At 44.0% G+C, this 24,992-nt stretch overlaps 1 protein-coding gene across 16 annotated transcripts in view; it reads left to right on the top strand.

The window, feature by feature from the left end:
* dtna (dystrobrevin, alpha) overlaps positions 1-24,992 on the top strand; it is a 40,205-nt gene that overhangs the window by 12,941 nt on the left and 2,272 nt on the right. For 4 of the 16 annotated variants that reach the window (XM_046359734.1, XM_046359732.1, XM_046359737.1 and 1 more), the window contains exons 6-21: positions 931-1,085; positions 6,170-6,275; positions 6,788-6,954; positions 7,221-7,345; positions 7,969-7,977; positions 8,504-8,587; positions 8,891-8,974; positions 10,445-10,540; positions 15,691-15,778; positions 16,092-16,192; positions 18,954-19,067; positions 20,533-20,629; positions 21,763-21,783; positions 22,497-22,656; positions 22,776-22,865; positions 22,957-23,041. In XM_046359734.1, coding sequence (XP_046215690.1) covers positions 931-1,085; positions 6,170-6,275; positions 6,788-6,954; positions 7,221-7,345; positions 7,969-7,977; positions 8,504-8,587; positions 8,891-8,974; positions 10,445-10,540; positions 15,691-15,778; positions 16,092-16,192; positions 18,954-19,067; positions 20,533-20,629; positions 21,763-21,783; positions 22,497-22,656; positions 22,776-22,865; positions 22,957-23,041 — 1,582 coding nt within the window. The remainder of the gene's footprint in view (positions 1-930; positions 1,086-6,169; positions 6,276-6,787; positions 6,955-7,220; positions 7,346-7,968; positions 7,978-8,503; positions 8,588-8,890; positions 8,975-10,444; positions 10,541-15,690; positions 15,779-16,091; positions 16,193-18,953; positions 19,068-20,532; positions 20,630-21,762; positions 21,784-22,496; positions 22,657-22,775; positions 22,866-22,956; positions 23,042-24,992) is intronic. The other 12 variants (XM_046359733.1, XM_046359738.1, XM_046359741.1 and 9 more) reach the window with 12 other exon arrangements.

The raw sequence follows: 24,992 nt of genomic DNA, 5'->3' as shown, positions 1-24,992 counted from the left end.
TCATAGGCCTACAGTCCCTTTGACGTATCATAGGCCTACAGTCCCTTTGACGTATCATAGGCCTACAGTCCCTTTGACGTATCATAGGCCTACAGTCCCTTTGACGTATCATAGGCCTACAGTCCCTTTGACGTATCATAGGCCTACAGTCCCGTGAAAAAGTATTTGCCAACTTTCTGATTTTCTACATTTTAGCGTATTTTTGATACTGAATGTTATCAGATATTCAACCAAAACCTAATATTAGATGAACGGAACCTGAGTTTACAAATAACAAAAAAAGATATACTACTTATATTTATTTAATTAACAAAGTTATGCAACACCCAATGCCCCTGTGTGAAAAAGTAATTTCCCCCTTACACTCAAACTAGTTGTGTCACCTTTAGCTGCAATGACTGCAACCAAATGCTTCCTATAGTTGCTTCCTATAGTTGTTAATCGGTCTCTCACATCGCTGTGAAGGAATTTTGGCCCACTTGCATACAGAACTGCTTTAACTCAGCGATATTTTGGGGTTTTCAAGAATGAACTGCTCGTTTTAAGTCCTTCCACAACATCTCAATTGGGATTAGGTTTGGACTATATCAACAATGGACAAATAATGAAACAAATGTCAAATAACTATTCATGGCTGGGAGAAGTAATTATTTATAATAAAAAGGATAGGGCTTATTACTTAATCCACTAATTTATTGCAGCAGAGCAGCCACAGCTACTCATAGGGAAAGTAAATGATAGGTTAGGGCATTTTAGCTTGTGTTTTGTGGTAATTACTACGGATTGCTACCCAGCTCTCATTTGTTTTAGTTTTTGTTTCAGTGATTGCACTGCCTATTGCTGCAATTAGCTAACAATGGTGACAGCTGACAATTAATTTGATCAATTAATTATATATTTTGGAGTAACCCCCCCCCATTTTCTGCACAGATATTTTTTCACAGATATCAGACCCTGGTGGCATAATGGTATACTCCCAATTTGACCAGTTTCTGAGGGAGGTTCTCAAATTACCAATGACTGTTTTTGAGGCACCTTCCTTTGGCTATACTGAGCAAGCCACAAGAACTTGCTTTGCACAACAGGTGAGAGTCCCATCTACACAAAAAATGAACATCAATGTTCAAGTAAATTGAATGTACAGTGCATTTGGAAAGTATTCAGACCCCTTGACTTTTTCCACATTTTGTTACGTTACAGCCTTATTCTAAAATTGATTACGTTTGTTTTATTCCTCATCAGTCGACACACAATACCCCATAATGACAAAGCAAACTGGTTTTTAGACATTTTTGCAAATGTTTTTTTTAAATATCGTATTTGCATAACTATTCAGACCCTTTACTCAGTACTTTGTTGAAGCACCTTTGGAAGCGATTACAGCCTCGAGTTTTCTTGGGTATGAGACTACAAGCTTGGTCTGAGAGTCCTTTAGGTGCCTTTTGGCAAACTCCAAGCGGGCTGTCTTGTGCCTTTTACTGAGGAGTGTCTTCCATCTGGCCACTCAACCATAAAGGCCTGATTTGTGGAGTGCTGCAGAGATGGTTGTACTTCTGGAAGGTTCTCCCATCTCCAGAGAGGAACTCTGGATCTCTCAGAGTGACCATCGGGTTCTTGGTCATCTTCCTGACCAAGTGTCACGCCCTGGTCGAAGTCTTTTGTGTATATCTTCATGTATTGGGTCAGGCCAGGTTGTGGCATGGGGTTTTTGTATTGTGGTGTGTTTTGTCTTGGGGTTTTGATGTGTATGTATTGGGATTGTAGCTAGTGGGGTGATCTAGCAAAGTCTATGGCTGTCTGGAGTGGTTCTCAATCAGAGGCAGGTGTTTATCGTTGTCTCTGATTGGGAACCATATTTAGGCAGCCATATTCTTTGAGTTTGTCGTGGGTGATTGTCCTTAGTGATTGTCCTTAGTGTCCTTGTTCCTGTCTGTGTTAGTTTTCACTAGTATAGGCTGTTTTGGTTTTCGTTACGTTCTTTGTTTTGTAGTGTTTGTGTTTTAGATTCGTGTTACGTTTTTGTTCATTAAACATGGATCGCAATCTACACGCTGCAGTTTGGTCCGACTCTCCTTCACCACACCAAGAAAACCGTTACAGAATCACCCACCCTAAACGGACCAAGCAGCGTGTCAACAGGCAGGAGCAGCCCAAAGAGGAGATGCACAATAAGGATTTCTGGACATGGGAGGAAATCCTCGACGAGAGAGGACCCTGGGCTAAACCAGGGGAGTGTAGCCGCCCAAAGGTGCAGCAGGAGAAGAGGCAACAGGAGCAGCCCAAAGAGAAGGAAGAACTGGACGGTAAAGGACCCTGGGCTCAGCCTGGAGAATATCGCCGCCCCAAGGAAGAACTGGAGGCGGAAAGAGCGGAGAGGCGCCGGTATGAGGAGGCAGCACGGCGACTTGGAAGGAAGCCTGAGAGTCAGCCCCAAAGATTTCTTGGGGGGGGGGGGTTCAGGGAGAGTGTGGCAGAGTCAGGAGTCAGACCTGAGCCAACTCTCCCTGTTTATCGTGAGGAGCCAAGGAGGAGACCAGAGCCGGTGTTGGAGGTGAGCGAAGCAGAGACTGTGAAGGAGTTAATGGGGAAATTGGAGGAGAGAGAAATGAGGGAGTTGCTGTGTTGGTGCTTTTTGCATGGAATTCGCCCGACTCGGGGATTTGATGGCACCTGGGTCAGCGCTCCATACTCGTCCTGAGGTGAGGCGTGTTAGTCGGCTGGTGAAGTTGGTACCAGCCTCACGCATCAGGCCTCCTGTGCACATCCCTAGCCTTGCACGTCCTGTGCCAGCACTGCTCTCAAGATCTCCAGTACGCCTTCACGGTCGAGCCCATCCTGTGCTACCTCCACACCCCAGTCCTCCGGTAGCAGCTCCCCGCACCAGGCTTCCTGTGCGTGTCCTCGGTTCAGTTCCACCAGTGCCAGCACCACGCATCAGGCCTACATTGCGCCTCGCCTCTCCAGCGCTGTCGGAGTCTCCCGCCTGTCTGGCGCTATCAGAGCCTTCCTTCTCTCCAGCGCTGCCGGAGTCTCCCGCCTGTTCAGCGCAGCCAGAGCCTTTCTCCTCTACAGCGCTGCTGGAGTCTCCTGTCTGTTCAGCGCAGCGAGAGCTGTCAGTCTGCATGGAGCAGCCAGAGCTGTCAGTCTGCATGGAGCAGCCAGAGATGTGAGTCTGCATGGAGCAGCCAGAGATGTCAGTCTGCATGGAGCAGCCAGAGCTGTCTGTCTGCATGAAGCAGCCAGAGCTGTCAGTCTGCAAGGAGCTGTCAGTCTGCAAGGAGTTGCCAGTCTGCAAGGAGCTGTCAGTCTGCAAGGAGCTGTCAGTCTGCAAGGAGGTGTCAGTCTGCAAGGAGCTGTCAGTCTGTAAGGAGCTGTCAGTCTGCAAGGAGCTGCCAGTCTGTAAGAAGCCGCCAGAGCTGTCAGCCCGCATGGAGCAGCCAGAGATGTCAGTCTGCATGGATCAGCCAGAGATGTCAGTCTGCATGGAGCAGCCAGAGCTGTCAGTCTGCATGAAGCAGCCAGAGATGTCAGTCTGCATGAAGCAGCCAGAGCTGTCAGTCTGCATGAAGCAGCCAGAGCTGTCAGTCTGCAAGGAGCTGTCAGTCTGCAAGGAGCTATCAGTCTGTAAGGAGCTGTCAGTCTGCAAGGAGCTGCCAGTCTGTAAGAAGCCGCCAGAGCTGTCAGCCCACATGGAGCAGCCAGAGCCGCCAGTCAGCGTGGAGCAGCCAGAGCAGCCAGTCAGTGTGGAGCAGCCAGAGCCGACAGTCAGCATGGAGCAGCCAGATCTTTCAGTCTGCCCAGCGCCACCAGTGCCGCCAGCCTGCACAGCGCCGCCAGTATGCCCAGCGCCGCCAGTCTGCCCAGCGCCACCAGTGCCGCCAGTCTGCCCAGCGCCGCCCGCGCCGCCAGTCTGCCCTGCGCCGCCAGCGCCGCCAGTCTGCCCTGCGCCGCCAGTCTGCCCAGCGCCGCCAGAGCCCCCAGTCTGCCCAGCGCCGCCAGTCTGCCCAGCGCCGCCAGTGCCCCCCGTCTGCCCAGCGCCGCCAGTGCCCCCAGTCTGCCCAGCGCCGCCAGTCTGCCCAGCGCCGCCAGTGCCCCCAGTCTGCCCAGCGCCGCCAGTGCCGCCAGTCTGCCCAGCGCCGCCAGTCTGCCCAGCGCCGCCGGTGCTGCCAGTCTGCCCAGCGCCGCCATAACTGACAGTCGGCCAGGATCTGCCAGTCGGCCAGGATCTGCCAGTCGGCCTGGATCCGCCAGTCAGCCTGGATCCGCCAGTCAGCCAGGATCCGCCAGTCTGCCAGGATCCGCCAGTCAGCCAGGATCCGCCAGAACTGCCAGGATCCGCCAGTCTGCCAGGATCCGCCAGTCTGCCAGGATCTGCCAGAACTGCCAGTCAGCCAGGATCCGCCAGTCAGCCAGGATCTGCCAGTCAGCCAGGATCCGCCAGTCAGCCAGGATCTACCAGTCAGCCAGGATCCGCCAGTCAGCCAGAATCTTCCAGATCTGCCAGTCAACCAGAATCTTCCAGATCTGTCAGTCAACCAGACTCTTCCAGATCTGCCAGAACTGCCAGTCGGCCAGGATCCGCCAGTCAGCCAGAATCCGCCAGATCCGCCAGTCAGCCAGGATCTGCAGAGACCACCAGCCAGCCAGGATCTGGTAGATCTATCTACCTGCCTGAGATTCCTCTCACTCCTGAGCTTCCTCTTACTCCTGAGCTTCCTCTCACTCCTGAGCTTCCTCTCACTCCTGAGCTTCCTCTCACTCCTGAGCTTTCCCTCACTCCCGAGCTTTCTCTCAGTCCCGAACTGCCTCAGTCCCGAGCTGTCCTTCAGTCCCGATCAGCTCCTCAGTCCAGTGGGGTTCTGGGTGAGGACTACTAGGCCATGGTCGGCGGCGAGGGTGGACTATCCAGGGACGCAAGGAGAGGGGACTAAGACATTAACTGAGTGGGGTCCACGTCCCGCGCCGGAGCCGCCACCATGGACAGACGCCCACCCGGACCCTCCCTATTGTTTTGAGGTGCGTTCAAGAGTCCGCACCTTAGGGGGGGGGTTCTGTCACGCCCTGGTCGAAGTATTTTGTGTTTATCTTCATGTATTGAGTCAGGCCAGGGTGTGGCATCGGGTTTTTGTATTGTGGTGTGTTTTTGTCTTGGGGTTTTGGTGTGTATGTATTGGGATTGTAGCTAGTGGGGTGATCTAGCAAAGTCTATGGCTGTCTGGAGTGGTTCTCAATCAGAGGCAGGTGTTTATCGTTGTCTCTGATTGGGAACCATATTTAGGCAGCCATATTCTTTGAGTTTGTCGTGGGTGATTGTCCTTAGTGTCCTTGTTCCTGTCTGTGTTAGTTTTCACTAGTATAGGCTGTTTCGGTTTTCGTTACGTTCTTTGTTTTGTAGTGTTTGTTTTAGATTCGTGTTACGTTTTTATTCATTAAACATGGATCGCAATCTACACGCTGCAGTTTGGTCCGACTCTCCTTCACCACACCTAGAAAACCGTTACACCAAGGCCCCTTTCCCCCGATCCCTCAGCTCTAGGAAGAGTCTTGGTGGTTCCAAATTTATTCCACTTAAGAATGATGGAGGCTACTGTGTTCTTGGGGACCTTCAATGCTGCAGACATTTTTTGGTACCCTTCTCCAGATCCGTGCCTCGACACATTCCTGTCTCGGAGCTCTACGGACAATTTCTTCGCTCTCATGGCTTGGTTTTTGCTCTGACATGCTCTGTCAACTTTGGGACCTTCTATAGTCAGGTGTGTGCCTTTCCAAATCATGTCCAATCAATTGAATTTACCACAGGTGGACTCCAATCAAGTTGCAGAAACATCTCAAGGAGAATCAATGGAAACAGGATGCACCTGAGTTCATTTTTGTAAATAATTTTTGTAAATAATGTATTTCTGTTTTTTTTTTTAAATCACTTTGTCATTGTGGGTTATTGTGTGTAGGTCGATGAATAAGGCTGTAACAAAATGTGGAAAAAAGGAAGGGGTCTGAATAGTTTCTGAATGCACTGTATACAACACGTTATTGGTATACTGTATAGTGGGTGGATGTTGTAATTGTGTATGAAACATCCCATCATATTACTGTATTTTCTTTCTAGTACTACCCCATATGCCAAACCTGTATTTGATGTGTAACCCCGTCCTCTACTGTATGTTGACAGAAAAAGGTCTCCCTCAACACATTCCTGGACACGCTGATGTCAGACCCTCCTCCTCAGTGTCTGGTGTGGTTACCACTCATGCATCGCTTGGCTAATGTGGAGAATGGTGAGCCACCACAGCATATTTAACACATTCATGGGATGGCTGCGGGTAGGAATGATGGGTCATTTTGTCTCATATCATCGCATTGAGTCACTACACAGTAGACATACAGAGCTTGCGCTCAGGAACCCATGCCCGAGCGCGAGCACACACAACGCAGCCTTCCACCATCGCCCACGTCCCAACCCCTCATGAATGACAAGGAACTGACAACAGAATTAAAGTCTTACACACACTGATGATCAAAGAACACCCTCCTTTATTTGATGTAAATCAAAAGAATGCTGTCTAATAGACCTGCAAAACATCCCAGTGCCATTGTTTTTTTTTAAAGATATTGGTTGCACCAAATGTGTATTTGTATCAACAACCTTTGGTGTGTGTGTGTGTGTCTGTGTGTGGTGTATATATATGCACATGTGTGTGTGTATGTGTGTGTGTACGTGCATCCCCATGCACGTGTTTGTGTGTCTGTGTGCGTGCACATGTTTGTGTGTGTGCCATGCCCCCTGCAGTGTTCCACCCGGTCGAGTGCTCTTACTGCCACAGTGAGAGTATGATGGGTTTCCGCTACCGCTGCCAGCAATGTCATAATTACCAGCTGTGTCAGGACTGCTTCTGGAGGGGGCATGCCAGCGGTTCCCATAGCAACCAGCACCAAATGAAGGAGTACACGTCATGGGTAAGGGGGGGTGATGGGTTGGAGAGAGAGGGGGTGGGGGGGGGCATGACAGCATCAGGCCAGCCAGCCAGTGCAGCAGCCATTTCTGCTTTGCTTCACCCAATGCAGTGCTATGGGGATGGTGATGAGACTGTGATTCAATTCTCTTACATTTTGGTCAATGACATCAAGTCCTGTATCACATTTTTGAAAGTCATTACTCTGTTTTTAAGTGCCTCTCCCTGCCCTCTGAAATCAGACGTAGCATCTTTTTGGGTTTCTCCCAGAAATCGCCTGCTAAGAAGTTATCTAATGCTCTCAGCAAGTCTCTGAGCTGTGCATCCAGCAGAGAACCTTTACACCCTATGTTTCCCGACATGCCAGAGAAACCTCTGAACCTAGCCCACATTGTGTAAGTATGGTGTAAGTTGTGTAGGTATTCTATTATATTCCTACAGTAACATATTAAAACTTGTATTCAATAGCACAATCCTCCTTTTCAATTTCAATACATTTCATATCCATCCCATCATCCCTTACTAGCCCCTTATCCCCAAAGTAAATGTTGAAACGTTGTGAATTGTACGTACTGTATATCTACATGTTTTGTAATTGCCTTTATATACATTACACTACATGCTTCTAACACTCAAGTAATAACAATCAGTCAGTTGTCGGATGCACATGATCAATTCATGAGGCGGTAGGAATAACCACAATTGGTAAAACAGATGTTTTATCTTTGCTCAGTTTTTTGCTGGAAAATCAAAAAAGACAATATGAAGACAAGGTCTTCTAGAAATACAGTATTTGATACATTCTTATTCAAACCCTTAACAGCTAAGCTGAGCCCAGTCTGTAGTGTGGGAAACGAGTGGCAATTCATTCTGATGGCTGACAGACAAATATTGATTTGGTCATCTAGACCCTTTTCATGTGGAAGTGAATTCAGTTGTACCACTTCACTGTGGCCTTTGTAGTTCATGCATGGGTGATCGTAACACATGTCTTTGTTCTTTTCTTGCTGCAAAATAGAGACACTTGGTAAGTTTGCTTTGAATATTTGCCTAGAATATGTAGAATATGCCTGTAGTACATTTAATTAGATCAACTCAAGTAATATAGAAGCTAGTGTAATATATTACTAGTAACTAGTGCAATATTATTTTGTCCTTATACAGTATACTATGCCCTGTAGCTCCTGAAAGTCACTTCAGTTTTAGCACAACCTACTTATGTGCTGTTTACTACTGATTTCTGCATCAGTTATCCCAACTTTCCTTTGTGCCACATGTGAATACCTTTTTAGTTCATGTAAACAATAAGATTATGAGGAGTCAATGGCCTTTGGATGAGTGAAGAGGGAATCCACACCCACGCATTGTTTACATAACAATATTGTCACAATCAGAAACTGCCCTGACTCCCCAGACCCATTCAATGCTCCGTCAGCCTTCTAAGACCTAGATCAGAAAGACACACACACACACACACACTATCTCTTTCCCACACACACACACTCTCTGTCAAGTTGGCTGTTTGAACATGATAAAGTTTGTCTCCTGCACAGGCCTCCCAGACCAATGAACAGCACCAATGACTTCATGCTCTCCCACTCCATGCCCACGTCAGGGAACCCTTACTCCACTAAGAAGTAAGTATCTGAGATCAGAAAGACTGCAACGAGGTCCGTATGCAGAATCAGGTTACCTGACTACATATTCGTCATGATTAAAGATTACTACATCCACTTAAGTCCCCTGAAAGTCCACATATACATATTCATTCTACTAACCAGTCCTTATTTCTGTAAACCTCTATGGTTGTATCTGGCTGGTTGGTACAGGGTAGAGTGTTGGTGGAGGTGTGTGTGAGTGTGAGTGTGTGCCTGGGTCAATTGTTGTGTTTGTGTGTGTTGCTCCTTTCGCGGTCTCACTCTTTTGTCTGGTGTAAATAGCTTGCCTTATAAAACCAAGAATAATGAAGCTGAGCAGAGAAAACAGTTGGCTAGGGCTGCTCCAGATCTGTTGAAAGGAAGGGGGTAAGTAACCCAGTGACCCAAGGGTGCCTACTGCCTGTGAGAATGGTTTGGTGACTTAAATGCATGCACAAACTAATTTAGATAGATATAGGCTTTAATTGAAATGGAACAATATTCCTTATATAGCGCATTACTTTTGACCATGCTCAGGCCTGTGGGGCTCTATTATAGGAAATATGGTGCCATTTCAGACTAGATATAGTCTATAGATATAGTCATTATAGAGCGTACACTGTAGTGCTCATTGTCCCAGTGGAGCCATTCACTCTTCTGGTTTCCTACAGTGTAGATGGTTTTACACAGTGATACTCAAGGGGCTATTTGAAATATGCTAGATAGTGCATGCATAACAAAGACCATTAACCATTCATTAGGGTAGAGTATCTATTACAGTCATTTTCATACGTGTCCCACGTTACCTGGGAGAGTGAAGCTAACTTCTGCAAGTCACTAATATTAGCTTGGAGTCTCTCTCTCAAGTTTCTTTTACAATGATTAACATACAACTACACTCCTTTTGACTTACTTTTTATATCCTTTTATTTTCTGTTTCGCTGGCTGGTAGTGTCAGCCTTGGACTCAGGAATAGTACAAGTGCACGGTACACACACACACACACACACACACACACACACACACACACACACTCACACTGGGCGAGCCAGGGAAGTTTACAGGAGAAGTTACATGCATAGTTATCCGGCGTCAGTGAGTCCTCATCTCCATGTATCGGAGCTGCACCTGTACTTGATGCTAGTTTAAGGAAAGAGACAAAGGACTCCATTGGTTTAAACACTGACCTTATTTGTAGAGCCAGGTTTCTAAAGATATGTACCTTCAGTGGATGTGATGATTAGTTGAGGTTGTACGGGGTCATTTGTTGACGATGTGGTTAAGGTGGGGTTTTGGTCTTGTGAGTCAGTAGTAAACAAACAGTACTTTGCAAAAAATCACTCATTCTTGTCTTGACAATCTTATTGAAATCATTAGCTTTATCAGACAGAGTGGCAGTTAGTGCATGACGACGCTTTGCATCTTGGCGCTATAGGTTATTTAGCACATTTTTCAAAATGTCAAATGAACGACATATCAATGTTTTGACATTCATTTACTTATAGTACTTTCACAGTTGAAAACCTAAACACTGTCTATTCAGATAACAATTCCCATAAAAGGATTATAATACAGGATTAGAGATATAAATGCATGTTTTTTTTCTCTCTGTGTACTGTAAATGATTTGAAAATGCAGTACAGGTACAGCATCACATTCCTATCCATAGTATTAGTATCTAAAGAGAATACAACAGGGACAGCATAACACAGTTTCGTGTTTTCTTCTATTGATCATTCAATGACTGAGAAGACATTGTGTCTCTCTCCAGACCTGTTCTTGTCCGGTCCTCTTTTCTCCTTGTCCTCATCATGTGTGCCGTTTGTGTTTGTGTTCTGAAACTCTACATTGTTCCAGGTTAAACTACAGTCTCGATGTGGCCGATAGACTGGCTGATGAACATGTTCTCATTGGGCTGTATGTGAATCTCCTACAACACAACCCCACGTCATGGTTAGTCTGGATTCCTGTCTGTAAAGTAACAGTGGAAAAAAAGTAACAGTGGAAACTACTAGCTACAATGCCTTCAGAAAATATTACACATTTTGGTGTGTTGTAGCCTGAGTTCAACATGGGTCAAATATTTTTTCTCTCTCGCCCATCTACACACAATATACCATAATGACAAAGTGAGAAGAAGAAAAAATTACGAAATTTTTGCAAATGTATTGAAAATGAACAACAGTAATATCTCATTTACATAAGTATTCACACCTCTGAGTCAATACATGTTAGAATCACCTTTGGCAGCAATTACAGCTGTGAGTGTTTCTGGGTAAGAGCTTTGCACACCTGGATTGTACAATATTTGCACATTATTCTTTTAAGAATTCTTCAAGCTCTGTCAAGTTGTTTTTTGATCATTGCTAGACAGCCATTTTCAAGTTTTGCCAAAAAATGTCAAGCCAATTCAAGACAAAACTACAGGTGAAGTCGGAAGTTTACATACACTTAGGTTGGAGTCATTAAAACTCGTTTTTCAACCACTCCACAAATGTCTTGTTAACAAACTATAGTTTTGGCAAGTCAGTTAGGACATCTACTTTGTGCATGACACAAGTAATTTTTCCAACAACTGTTTACAGACAGATTATTTCACTTATAATTCACTGTATCACAATTCCAGTGGGTCAGAGGTTTACACACACTAAGTTGACTGTGTCTTTAAACCGCTTGGAAAAATTCCAGAAAATTATGTCATGGCTTTAGAAGCTTCTGATTGGCTAATTGACATAATTGAGTCAGTTGGAGGTGTACCTGTGGATGTATTTCAAGACCTACCTTCAAATTGGTTCATCCTTGGGAGCAATTTCCAAACGCCTGAAGGTACCAAGTTCGTCTGTACAAACAATGTACGCAAGTATAAACACCATGGGACCACGCAGCTGTCATACTGCTCAGGAAGGAGAGGCTTTCTGTCTCCTAGAGGTGAATGTACTTTGGTGCAAAAAGTGCAAATCAATCCCAGAACAACAGCAAAGGACCTTGTGAAGAAGCTGGAGGAAACAGGTACAAAAGTATCTATATCCACAGTGAAACGAGTCCCATATAGACATAACCTGAAAGGCCGCTCAGCAAGGAAGAAGCCACTGCTCCAAAACCGACATAAAAAGCCAGACTACGGTTTGCAACTGCACATGGGGACAAAGATTGTACTTTTTGGAGAAATGTCCTCCGGTCTGATGAAACAAAAATAGAACTGTTTGGCCATAATGACCACCGTTATGTTTGGAGGAAAAAGGGGGAGGCTAGCAAGCCGAAGAACACCATCCCAACTGTGAAGCACGGGGGTGGCAGCATCATGTTGGGGGGTGCTTTGCTGCAGGAGGAACTGGTGCACTTCACAAAATAGATGGCATCATGAGGTAGGAAAATGATGTGGATATATTGAAGTAACATCTCAAAACATCAGTCAGGAAGTTAAAGCGTGGTCGTAAATGGGTCTTCGAAATGGACAATGACCCCAAGCATACTTCCAAAGTTGTGACAAAATGGCTTAAGGACAACAAAGTCAAGGTATTGGAGTGGCCATCAAAAAGCCCTGACCTCAATCCTAAAGACAAATTGTGGACAGAACTGAAAAGGCGTGTGCGAGCAAGGAGGCCTACAAATCTGACTCAGTTACACCAGCTCTGCTAGGAGGAATGGGCCAAAATTCACCCAACTTATTGTGGGAAGCTTGTGGAAGGTTACCTTAAACGTTTGACCCAAGTTAAAAAATTTAAAGGCAATGCTATCATATACTAATTGAGTATATGTAAACTTCTGACCCACTGTGAATGTGATGTAAGAAATAAAAGCTGAAATAAATCATTATCTCTACTATTATTCTGACATTTCACATTCTTAAAATAAAGTGGTGATCCTAACTGACCTAAGACAGGGAATGTTTACTTGGAATAAATGTAAGGAATTGAAAAACTGTTTAAATGTATTTGGCTAAGGTGTATGTAAACTTCCGACTTCAACTGGATAACTATGCCACTCAGAAACATTCAATGTCATCTTGGTAAGCAACTCCAGTGTATATTTGGCCTTGTGTTTTAGGTTATTGTCCTGCTGAAAGGTGAATTTGTCTCCCAGTGTCTATTGGAAAGCAGACTGAACCAGATTTTCCTCTAGAATTTTGAATATGCTTACCTCTATTCTGTTTCTTTTTATCTTAAAAATCTCCCTAGTCCTTGCTGATGACAAGCATATCCATTACATGATGCATCCACGACCATGCTTGAAAATATGAAGAGTGGTACTAAGTGATGTGTTGTGTTGGATGTTCTCCAAACTTAACAGTTTGTATTCAGGACAGAAAGTTTGTTTCTTTGCCACATTTTTTGCAGTTTTACTTTAGTGCTTATTGCAAACAGAACACGTGTTTTGGAATAGTTTTGCACAGCCTTTAAACTCTGTAACTGTTTTAAAGTCACCATTAGTCTCATGCTGAAATACTGAAGGGGTTTCCTTCCTCTCCGGCAACTGAGTTAGAAATGACCCCTGTAACTTTGTACCGTATTGATACACTATTCAAAGTGTAATTAATAATTTCACCTTGGGCAAAGGGATGTATTCAATGCCTTCATTTTTTTACCCATATACCGATAGGTGCCTTTGGAAAAATTCCCTTGTCTTTGTGGTTGAATCTGTGTTTGAAATTCACTGCTCAGCTGAGGGGGTACAGAGATGAGGTAGTCAATCAAAAATCATGTAAAGGGCCTTCCGTGTGGCGCAACGGTCAAAGGCGCTTGAGGTGTCACTACAGACCCTGGTTCGATCCCAGGTTGTGTCGCCACCAGTTGTGATCGGGAGACCCATGAGGTGGTGCGTAATTGGCACAGCATCGTCTGGGTTAGGGGAGGGTTTGGCTGGCTGGGATTTACTTGTCCCATTGTGGTCTTGTGGCGGGCCAGGCGCCTGCAAGCTGACTACGGCCACTATCGATGGGACAAGACTGTAAATACCAATTGGATATCACAAAAAGGGATTAAAGTAAACCCCCCAAAATATATAGTAATTTGAAACACTATTATTGCACACAAAGTTTATGCAACTTATTATGAGACTTGTTAAGCAAAGTTTTACTCCTGAACTTATTTAGGAATGCTATAATAAAGGGGTTGAATACATATTGACTGAAAACAGCTTTTCATTTTTAATTAATTTGTAAATGTCACGACTTCCGCCGAAGTCGTTCCCTCTCCTTGTTCGGGCGGCGTTCGGGGGTCGACGTCACCGGTCTTCTAGCCATCGCTGCTCCATCTTTCATTTTCCATTTGTTTTGTCTTGTTTTCCCGCACACCTGGTTCACATTCCCTCATCAGACTAAATGTATATTACCCTCTGTTTCCCCCATGTCCGTGTGTGGAATTGTTCTTTGTGTAGGGTGTTACGCTACAGGCTGGCTTGCGCTAGGTTTGTTTGTTTTGTTTAATCCGGTTCATGTTACTGTGGTTATACTTTGTGCTGCCTCGCCTGTGCCTTTGGGCCAGGGTGTATATTAAAGTTCTCCTGTTATCACCCATCTCTGCTCTCATAATTCCACTTTGACATTATGGGGTATTGTGTGTTGGCCAGTGACACAAATCTAAATGTAACCCATTTTAAATTCAGGCTGTAATGACAAAATGTGGAAAAAATCAGGGGGTTTGAATACTTTCTGAAGGCACTGTATTCACATTGTATTTACACCACCCCTGGCACGGCTCTCCCTTTATTAATTGGAGCTACAAGCCTGAATACTGCATACACTACTCACATCAAGCAGAATAAATGAACCTTAGGTTGATATACTGGACTCTATTCTTGGTTGCAGCGAGACAACAAGAATAGGTCTTAATTGGTGCCCTCAATGGAATATTTGGTTCAAGTGGTACAAAGTGTCTATTCACAAACCATTGACTTGTCTTTTAACAGCTGACATACAGTAATGTAGCTAAGCCATTAGAAAATGTAACACTTTTTTCATTCACCATAATGCTTTTGCCAGCTGTTGTGCTACTTAGCAATCATTTTTTAAGGCTAAATCAACATGATCTTGCTCATTAAGTTGTTACAGGGCTGTAGAAAGTTGCATTTGTTTTGCTCTTCACGTAGTAAAAATCTAGTTTACTGCCCTAGAATTGTCATTTTAATGTGCTTATGATGACAGTTTGGAATTTGCTGCTTTTCCTTTGCTTTGATAAGTGGCAGTAGTCAGTTCTTTTCAGAGAACATCTGTGTGTTTACGTTTGTCCTCTATTAGAACAACTTGGGCCGCTACATTAAATAGTTTGATTGGATTTAGATTCTTGGACTTTAGTGCGTGTTCATGAGTTGCAATAAATGCTGTACAATAGATCTCAAAGTTTTCAACAGTATTGGGATTGTTCCTTTTCTCTGAAAGGAAACTCAGACCTTAACAAAATGATCCAGTGGAAGCTACAGACCGTTTACTGAAGCATCCATCCAAATGGACTATTTTGTAAGGGTGCTAAGATTGTTGGAATCATCTGCTTTAGTCCTTGCTGTTCCTCTCTCCTGCTGCCTCCGCCTCTCTTGACTCTGTGTAGTAGTATCATCTTAGAGATCTTTCTGCAGATTAAAAATACTTACAGTTTCAACTGCATGTTACCTTCCTTAGCGTTTGTATAAGCTTAATGTTGTTCTTTAGTGCGTGTGTGTGTGTGTGTGTGTGTGTGTGTGTGTGTGTGTGTGTGTGTGTGTGTGTGTGTGTGTGTGTGTGTGTGTGTGTGTGTGTGTGTGTGTGTGTGTGTGTGTGTGTGTGTGTGTGTGTGTGTGTGTGTGTGTGTGTGTGTGTGTACGTGCGTTGGTATCTAGCTGCTTTAAGGCTTTGGCAAAATAGCTATGATTTGTCCCTAAATAGCATCACCAATTGACAAACAAACTAAGTGTTTGCATGTAAATACTGTGCATTATACTTAACTAAACAATCACACAGACACACTGTTCCAATTATCATTTCCATGAGGAAATTCCCATGTAATATTCTTTCCCTATGTATATACAGTAATGTAAGTACAGTACAGAACTACTTTTTATATTTGCCTGCAGTAAATATATAGGTGGAAGTGTGTGACTCTGTCTCCTCTCCTCTCTCCACCTGTAAACAGTTTGCTGGAGAGCAGTAACCACCAGGATGAAGAGCACAGTCTCATCGCCCGCTACGCTGCTAGACTGGCCTCTGACGGAGCCGCCGTGGTGAGACACATGCTATCTGAGGGCATAGAGGGAGAAAATACCATGAATAGCAACCTGACATCTTTATGTGCACAGCACAAATACACATTTGTTCCAATTGTCTGTCTCTGAAGATAAAAGTTGAGCGTGGGCCCTGAGTCAGGCCACCCAGTCAGGAAAAACTTGTGCCCCTAAGCGTATGAGGTGGTTTATGAATAGCTTTGAATAAGGAAATGACATCAGCAGGATTAACCTCAGTACAATAGATAATGTCATGTGTCCCTGTGTGTTATGGTAATGTCATGATCATGTCATGTGCCTCTATGTTTTACAGCAACAAGCCCAGCAGCAGAGGGTCCCCAACGACATCTCTTTCACTCTGGACGCCAACAAGCAGCAGAGGCAGCTTATTGCCGAGCTGGAGAGCAAAAACAGGTCAGGGATGGATTCCCTCTGAATTCGCTTTTCTCTCTCTGTTCGCCTCTTTTTTACAAACCTGCCAATCGTGCCAAATTACAAGAATGGTGATAGCTTACTTAATGTTCTACCCAATGTGCTTCTCACACAAGCTGTGGTCGCAAGTTATTCTAATAGGTTGTAGTAGGGCTGTGACAATTATGGAATTTTGGGTAACCGTCAATTGTCATGCAAATAGCCACAGTTATTATCATAATTGTAATTTTTGTTGTAAAGTGTTTTGAACTTCTAATGCATTTTTCAAAATTAGCTACGACACTAAAAAAATGCAACAACACAGCTTTATGAATGGTTTTGAATGCTTGGAACCTTTGGAAATGAAGCATATCCTCCCGACCATGCCGTTCTGCTTGTAAAATGAGCAGAACTGCACCAAACTTTACCCACTTGTACAAATTAAACTGCTGTTGGGTGAACTATATCTACTTGAATATAAAGTTGAACTCCCCTTCTTTTAACATTATTATTACGATTGTGACGTTGTTGTTTTTTCACAGTTATTGTCCATAATTGTCGGTTACACGATTATACACGTTCATACCGTGCCTGTGCCATCCCGGATATACGGTATTACCGGTGATACAACATTTTTTTTTTCAATGTTAAAAAAAGCCCCCAATGGGCCTCCCGAATGGAGCATGCGGTCTAAGGCACTGCATCACCACAGATCCTGGTTCGATACCGTGCTGTGTTGCAGGCGGCCATGACTGGGAGACCCGTGAGGCAACGCACAATTGGCCAAGCGTTGTCCGGGTTAGGAGTGGGATTGGTGGGCCGGGATATCCTTGTCCCATCGTGCTCTAGCGACTCCTGTGACAGGCTGGGCGCATGGGGAAAAAGCCCCCAAGAATTCTATAACCAAAAAGCTAACCAGATGCTAACAAGTACTAAGTATATAGTGGATGCTAGATAAATGCTAACGACATCATAAATGTATTCAAGATTCTCAAAAGGCTACTTACTCACATTTTGCTACACACACAAAACAAATACAATACGGTAGGGATGTCAAGCTAGGAGGGGATTGTCTCTACTATTACCAAGATTTAAGAAGCTTGATCTTGCAAGGTAACATCAGCCCCTTGGCTAGCAAGTTAGAAAACCAAGTACGCAGCTGGATATAATTTATTTGGTACATCTTAATTAGTTATTTGGTAACTTAATAGTGTTAAGATATATAGCTGACAAAACAGTCAATTTCATACAAGTTTAACTTGATCACCTCACTAACTTGCGCTGCAGGGGAATATGACTCTGTTCTGCTTCTTTGTTAACAACCACACGTGACTGGCTCAACAGCTGTTTTGGTGAACTACCGGTAAGCTTCACGATAAAACATGATCTAACAGGTGAAATGAAAAATGCGATTTGCTTCATCTATTTAATGCACAAGTTGACTGCAGGTATTTATTTAAAAAGTACGCATTTGAAAATGTATTCAAAAACAAAACCACACATTTTTTCCTACGGTATTGAAAATCATACCATGAGCATTTCAAAATAGTGAGGAATACAGTATATACGGTATACTTCCCAACCCTAGTGACAGCCCTTGGCTGTAGCCCTGTTTTCATGGCAGTACCAGAACAATTTGACAGCAAGTCAAATTACTTGATGTGGTTGTGGTAGACTTAATGTAGTCAAGCTAGCTGTTAATAATAATAATAATAATTTGGTGCTTAGGAAATGTCCTATTTCAAGTTCAAGTTTGTATATTATACGCATGTGTGAACTGGAAATCTGTTTTTTTTTGCATATCCCAACTCCCCCTAAAGTGGTTCACGGCCAGGGTCAGCCATTATCAACAAACAGCAACCCTGGAGCAATTAGGGTTAAGTCCCGTGCTCAAGGGCACATCAACAGATTTTTCACCTTGTCAGCTAGAGGATTCAAACAAGCAACCTTTTGGTTACTGGCTCAACACTCTAACCACGAGGTTACCTTCCGTCCCTAGACCCCACCTGTAAGCCAAAACACACCATCTGAAATGCACAAAACAAAACTATACTGAACAAAAATAAAAATGCAACATTCAACAATTTCAATGATTTTACTGAGTTACAGTTCGTTGAAGGAAATCGGTCAATTTAAATAAATAAATTAGGCACTATTCTATGGATTTCACATGACTGGGCAGGGGCGCAGCCATGGGTGGGCTTGGAGCCAAGCCCTCCCACTAGGGAGCTAGGGGCAGACAATCAGAATATTTGCTCACAAAAGGGCTTTATTACAGACAGAAATACTCCTCAGTTTCAACGGCTTATGGTAAATGATCTTGCAACAATTCTGGTGGACATTCTTGCAGTCAGCATGCCAATTGCACACTCCCTCAAAACCTGAGACATCTGTGGCATTGTGTTGTGTGACAAAACTGCACATTTTAGAGTGTCCTTTTATTGTCCCCACCACAAGGTGCACCAGTGTAATGATCATGCTGTTTAATCAGCTTCTTGATATGCCACAGCTGTCAGGTGGATGGATTATATTGGCAAATGAGAATTGTTCACTAACAGGGATGTAAACAAATGTGTGCACAACATTTGAGAGAAATAAGCTTTTTGTGCTTATGGAACATTTCTTGGATCTTGTAATTCAGCTCAGGAAACATGGGACCAACACTTTACATGTTGCGTTTATATTTTTGTTCAGTTATACTTCAGAAAGTTTACATATGTGATATACTAGCTTCAACTGGCATGTGTGTACGTGTGTGTCACAGAGAAATATTGCAAGAGATCCAGCGCCTGCGAGTGCAGCACGAGCAGGCCTCCCAGCCGCCAACGGGCACCGCCCAACAGAACCCCACTCTGCTGGCCGAGCTACGTCTTCTCAGGTAGACCCATATCAAGTTTATTTAAAAAAAAAAATTCCTGACCATGTAAAGGGACATTTAAATGTGTGTGCATATAAACTCAACAAAAAAATTAATGTCCTCTCACTGACAAATGCATTTATTTTCAGCAAACTTAACATGTGTCCATATTTGTATGAACATAATAAGATTCAACATCTGAGACATAAAGTGAACAAGTTCCACAGACATGTGACTAACAGAAATGGAATAATGTGTCCCTGAACAAAGGGGGTGTCAAAATCAAAAGTAACAGTCAGTATCTGGTGTGGCCACCAGCTGCATTAAGTACTGCAGTGCATCTCCTCCTCATGGACTGCACCAGATTTGCCAGTTCTTGCTGTGAGATGTTACCCCACTCTTCCACAAAGTTACCTGCAAGTTCCCTAACATTTCTGGGGGGGAATGGCCCTAGCCCTCACACTCAGATCCAACAGATCCCAGACGTGCTCAATGGGATTGAGATCTGGGCTCTTCGCTGGCCATGGCAGAACACTGACATTCCTGTCTTGCAGGAAATCACGCACAGAGCGAGCAGTATGGCTGGTGGCATTGTCATGCTGGAGGGTCATGTCAGGATGAGCCTGCAGGAAGGGTATCACATGAGGGAGGAGGATGTCTTCCCTGTAACGCACAATGTTGAGATTGCCTGCAATGACAACAAGCTCAGTCCGATGATGCTGTGACACACCGCCCCAGACCATGACGGACCCTCCACCTCCAAATCGACCCCGCTCCAGAGTACAGGCCTTGGTGTAACGCTCATTCCTTCAACGATAAACGTGAATCCGACCATCACCCCTGGTGAGACAAAACTCTTCAGTGAAGAGGACTTTTTGGTCTGGGGCTGTTTTTCATGGTTCGGGCAAGCCCCTCAGTTCCAGTGAAGGGAAATCTTAACGCTAAAGCATACAATGACATTCTAGACGATTCTGTGCTGCAGTTTGGGGAAGGTCCTTTCCTGTTTCTGCATGACAATGCCCCTGTGCACAAAATGAGGTCCATTTAGAAAGGGTTTGTTGAGATCGGTGTGGAAGAACTTGACTGGCCTGCAGAGAGCCCTGACCTCAACCCCATTGAACAGCTTTCGGATGAATTGGAACGCTGATTGCGAGCCAGGACTAATCACCCAACATCCGTGCCAGACCTCACTAATGTTCTTGTAGCTGAATGGAAGCAAGTCCCTGCAGCAATGTTCCAACATCTAGTGGAAATCCTTCCCAGAAGAGTGGAGGCTGTTCGCTATAGCAGCAAACGGGGGACCAACTCGATATTAATGCCCATGATTTTGGAGTGACATGTCCGATGAGCAGGTGTCCACATACTTTTGGTCATGTAGTGTGTGTGTATATATATATATATATATATATATATATATATATATATATATATATATATATATATATATATATATATATATATATTATGGTTGTTTTTCCTCAACCAGGCAACGCAAAGATGAGCTGGAGCAGAGGATGTCTGCTCTGCAGGAGAGTCGCAGGGAACTCATGGTACAGCTGGAGCAGCTGATGCTGCTGCTGAAGGTGCGTAAGAACGCACTATGCATGCCATACAGTTTAATTTCTACTATAATATAGGTCTACTCAGTCTCCTCCAGAATTCGCGATTCTGTGATCGCAACATTTTTGCAAAAGTATTTGCGAGGGCTTGAAAATTGTACCAAACACCGCACTATTTCTGCATAAAACTGACCCTGCAGCGCAGTACAAAAAGAGGGCTCGCAAATTCAACCAATCAGCGCACATTTACCACGTTTTTTAATTATTATTTTTAAACCTTTATTTAACTTGGCATGTCAGTTAAGAATAAATTATTATTTACAATGACGGCCTACCTCGGCCAAACCCTAACGACGCTGGGCCAATATGGTTCAATCAAGTCAAACATCAACAAACGTTCCCTCGTCAGCGCATTTTTGCGACAAATTGGACAAAATCATTGCATATTACCATGCTAAATATCAGAATTGCCGCTGCAAAATCACGCATTTTTTTGCCCACAAATATCCCTCCAGCTAAATCCTGGAGGGACTGGGGAGGAGAGAAAATAGAACGCACATTTCATTATTTGCCCACTAGAGGGCGCACTTCAACTTTCTCTGCGGAACTTCCCTGGTGTTAGTAAATCCTAAAGTGTTGCTCTGGTCTTGATAGGTCTTCCCTTCTCATCCTCTGACCATAGCCCATAACTCTGTCTTTATCAAAAATGACTTTGTGTTCCCCAATTTCTTCCATGTCAAGATATCGAGATATACGATTTAACAGACCTTCTTCTGGTCTGTCTACCCAAGGACATTGTTTTGATCATAGGATTATGACCACTGACAATATACAACCATCACTTTCACATAATAAAACAGTATATAGGATAATATTCAGCCGGAGTCAGTCACAACAATAATGGATAGAATTCTGACATAAACTGCTTACTCTACTGGCTTAAGTGGTAAGGCTATCAATCTAATTACTCAACTGAAAGGATCAATGAAATTTCCAGTTAGCTCTACCTAGCATTAGAATGCTAGCATCAGACTTGCTTTAGGCCTAGGCAGAAAATCCCAATAGGTTTTTACATGTGAAAGAAATTGTCTTCATTGAATCATTATGCTATTGTGTGTTTTTTGGGACGGTAAATGAATAACATTTTTTCTTAACAGGAGGAGGAAAGGAAGCAAGCTGTAAGTCTGTCTGTAAAACCTCAAAATAACTAATGCTTCTTTCAAAGAGATGTGAAGAGACTTGAGGACAAATGAATGTGATTATATTGTGTTTGTTTGTGGTTTTGCTGACAATATGTGATCAGCTCTCATTGGAAATGAAAATGCAGCAGTCAGTTGAACTAACAGCATGTTAAATGTTTAGATCATTTTGATTTCATGAAAAGTGCTACTAAATGAACTTACAATTCATTATGGCATGTGTGCTATGTTTGTTGCTCACCATTTATGGATGTATTTTTTAAATATTTTTTTATATGCATAACCTAACAGCTTTTTCAGCACAGCTGGTCTGAACTTGAGGATTTTTTGCTCCATTACTGCTCTTATAACATTGTAATTGACATATGGGAATGATAACATATAATTATTGGAGGTTTTAAGCAGTGATGATGAGTAGGACCTTGAGCTTTTCTTGGCCAAAGCTACAATCCCCACTTAAATTCCCCATACAGACCTATAGAGATTCATAACAGAATCATTCAGTATAAAAATAGCTCCACCAACATTAGATAGATCAATGTTGATCAAGATAATCACTGGTTGTTACTGCACTGGTGTACTACTACTACTACTACTACTACTACTACTACTACTACTACTACTACTACTACTGAAACAGTGACAGGAAGGGACACCTAGAGTCACACTAAAACCCCTACTTCCTGTTTCAGACTCAAGGGCCTGGCTCCCCCCGCTCATCCCCCAGCCACGCAGTCAGCCGGCCCATCCCCATGCCAACCCAGTCAGAGTCTGCCGGCACCACACCCACTCACACCCCTCAGGACTCACTCATGGGTGTGGGAGGAGACGTGCAGGAGGCCTTTGCTCACGGTAATACACACATGCATGTATTCACACACACACATACACAACTTTACAGGTGAGAGTGGATTGGCCTACTCTGGTTCTGGAGAGCCACAGTCTTCACAGAGGCTCTGTTCTATCTCCAGGCCCCAGGAGAAACTTGAGAAATGACCTTCTTGTTGCTGCTGACTCCATCACCAACACCATGTCTTCATTGGTTAAAGAGCTCAATTCAGGTGATACTATAGTCTCACTGTTTCTATCTGACTTTTGAAAGTATACTTTGCTCATCGTTTCAACAGTTTAACACTGTGTTGTCTCCGTCAGAGGCTGGAAGTGAGACAGAGAGCAACATGGAACTGGTCTCCTCTCCCACTTCTGATCTTCTAGCACAGATGACCACTAAACCACGGTAAATACAGTATGCCATTGTATAGATGTCGCCGAAGAGGATGGCTGACGTTTTACATGCTCATAACCAATTGTGCTATTTTGCTAGATTTTTGTATTGTTTGTAACTTATTTATTTACTTATTTTGTACACAATGTTGCTGCTACCATCTATTATGACCAGCAATAACTTTTGGACATCAGAACAGCGATTACTCACCATGAACTGGAAGAAGCTTTTTCCTTTAACGAGTCTGGCGAGAAGGATATACTGCTCTCCCGGGAACAGGCCCAGATCCCGGTCATTTGCGTGAAGAAAAGACCGAGTAAAAAAGGACACAGATCGGGCTGCCTACTGAGAATCGATAGGCAAGCGAGTAAACTCCTACTGCCATCCATTCTACTTGCTAACATGCTATCATTGGAAAATAAAATTGATGACCTACGATTGAGATTATCCTACCAACTGTAGGATAAGAACTGTAATGTCTTATTTCTTATGTTTCACCGAGTCGTGGCTGAACAATGGCACGTATAATATAGAGCTGGCGTGATTTTCCATGCACCGGCAGAAGAGAGAACCTACGTCTGGAAAGACGAGGGGTGGGGTTGTGTGTCTTTTTGTCAATAACAGCTGGTGTGCGATGTCTAATATTAAAGAAGTCATCGACGACGTTGTCCCACAGGGACCATACGTACATACCCCAACCAGAAGCCATGGATTACAGGCAACATCCGCATCGAGATAAAAGGCTAGAGCTGCCACTTTCAAGTAGTGGGACACTAATCCAGATGCTTATAAGAAATCCCGCTATGCCCTCAGCCGAAACATTAAACAAGCAAAGCATCAATACAGGATTAAAATTGAATCCTACTACACCGGCTCTCACGCTTGTTGGATGTGGCAGGGTTTGAAAACTATTACAGACTGCAAAGGGAAACCAGTGACGCGAGCCTACCAAACGAGCTAAATCTATCCGCATACCGCCCCAACAGATCCACAGATGACGCAATCTCAATCGCACTCCACACTGTCCTTTCCCACCTGTACAAAAGGAACACTTATGTGAGAATGTTGTTCATTGACTACAGCTCAACGTGAGCAAGACAAAGTAGCTGATTGTGGACTACAGGAAAAGGCAGGCCGAACAGGCCCTCATTAACATCAACGGGGCTGTAGTGGAGTGGGTCGAGAGTTTCAAGTTCCTTGGTGTCCACATCACCAACAAACTATCATGGTCCAAACACACCAAGACAGTCGTGAGGGCACGACTGAGGGCACGACAAAACCTTTTCCCCCTCAGGAGACTGAAAAGATTTGTCAGGGGTCCCCAGATCCTCAAAACGTTCTACAGCTGCACCATCGAGAGCATCCTGACCAGTTGCATCACTGCCTGGTATGGCAAATGCTCGGCGTCTGACCATAAGGCGCTTCAGAGGCCAAGCTTCCTGCAATCCAGGACCAATATACTAGGCGGTGTCAGAGGAAAGCCCATAAAATTGTCAGAGACTTCAGTCGCCCAAGTCATAGACTGCTACCTCACGGCAAGCAGTACCGGATCGCCAAGTCTAGGACGAAAAGGCTCCTTAACAGTTTCTACCCCGAAGCCATAAGACTGCTGAACAATTTCTCAAATGTCCACCGGACTATTACATTGACCCCCCCCCCCCCCCCCCCCCCCCCTTTCCATTTCTTTTGTACACTGCTGCTACTCGCTGCTTATTATCTATGCATAGTCACTTCATCTCTGCCTACTAACCTGGACTCCCGCACACTGACTCGTACCGGTACCCCCCTGTATATAGCCTCGTTTATTGTTATGTTATTGTGTTACTTTTTATTATTTTACATTTTTTACTTGAGTTTATTTGATAAATATTTTCTTAACTCTTTTTGAACTACACTGTTGGTTAAGTGCTTGTAAGTAAGCATTTCACGGTAAGGTCAACACTCGTTGTATTCGGCGCATGTG

This window comes from Oncorhynchus gorbuscha, linkage group LG08, assembly GCF_021184085.1.
Source record: "Oncorhynchus gorbuscha isolate QuinsamMale2020 ecotype Even-year linkage group LG08, OgorEven_v1.0, whole genome shotgun sequence".
NCBI lineage: Eukaryota > Metazoa > Chordata > Actinopteri > Salmoniformes > Salmonidae > Oncorhynchus > Oncorhynchus gorbuscha.
This window is presented reverse-complemented; position numbering and strand designations above follow the sequence as displayed.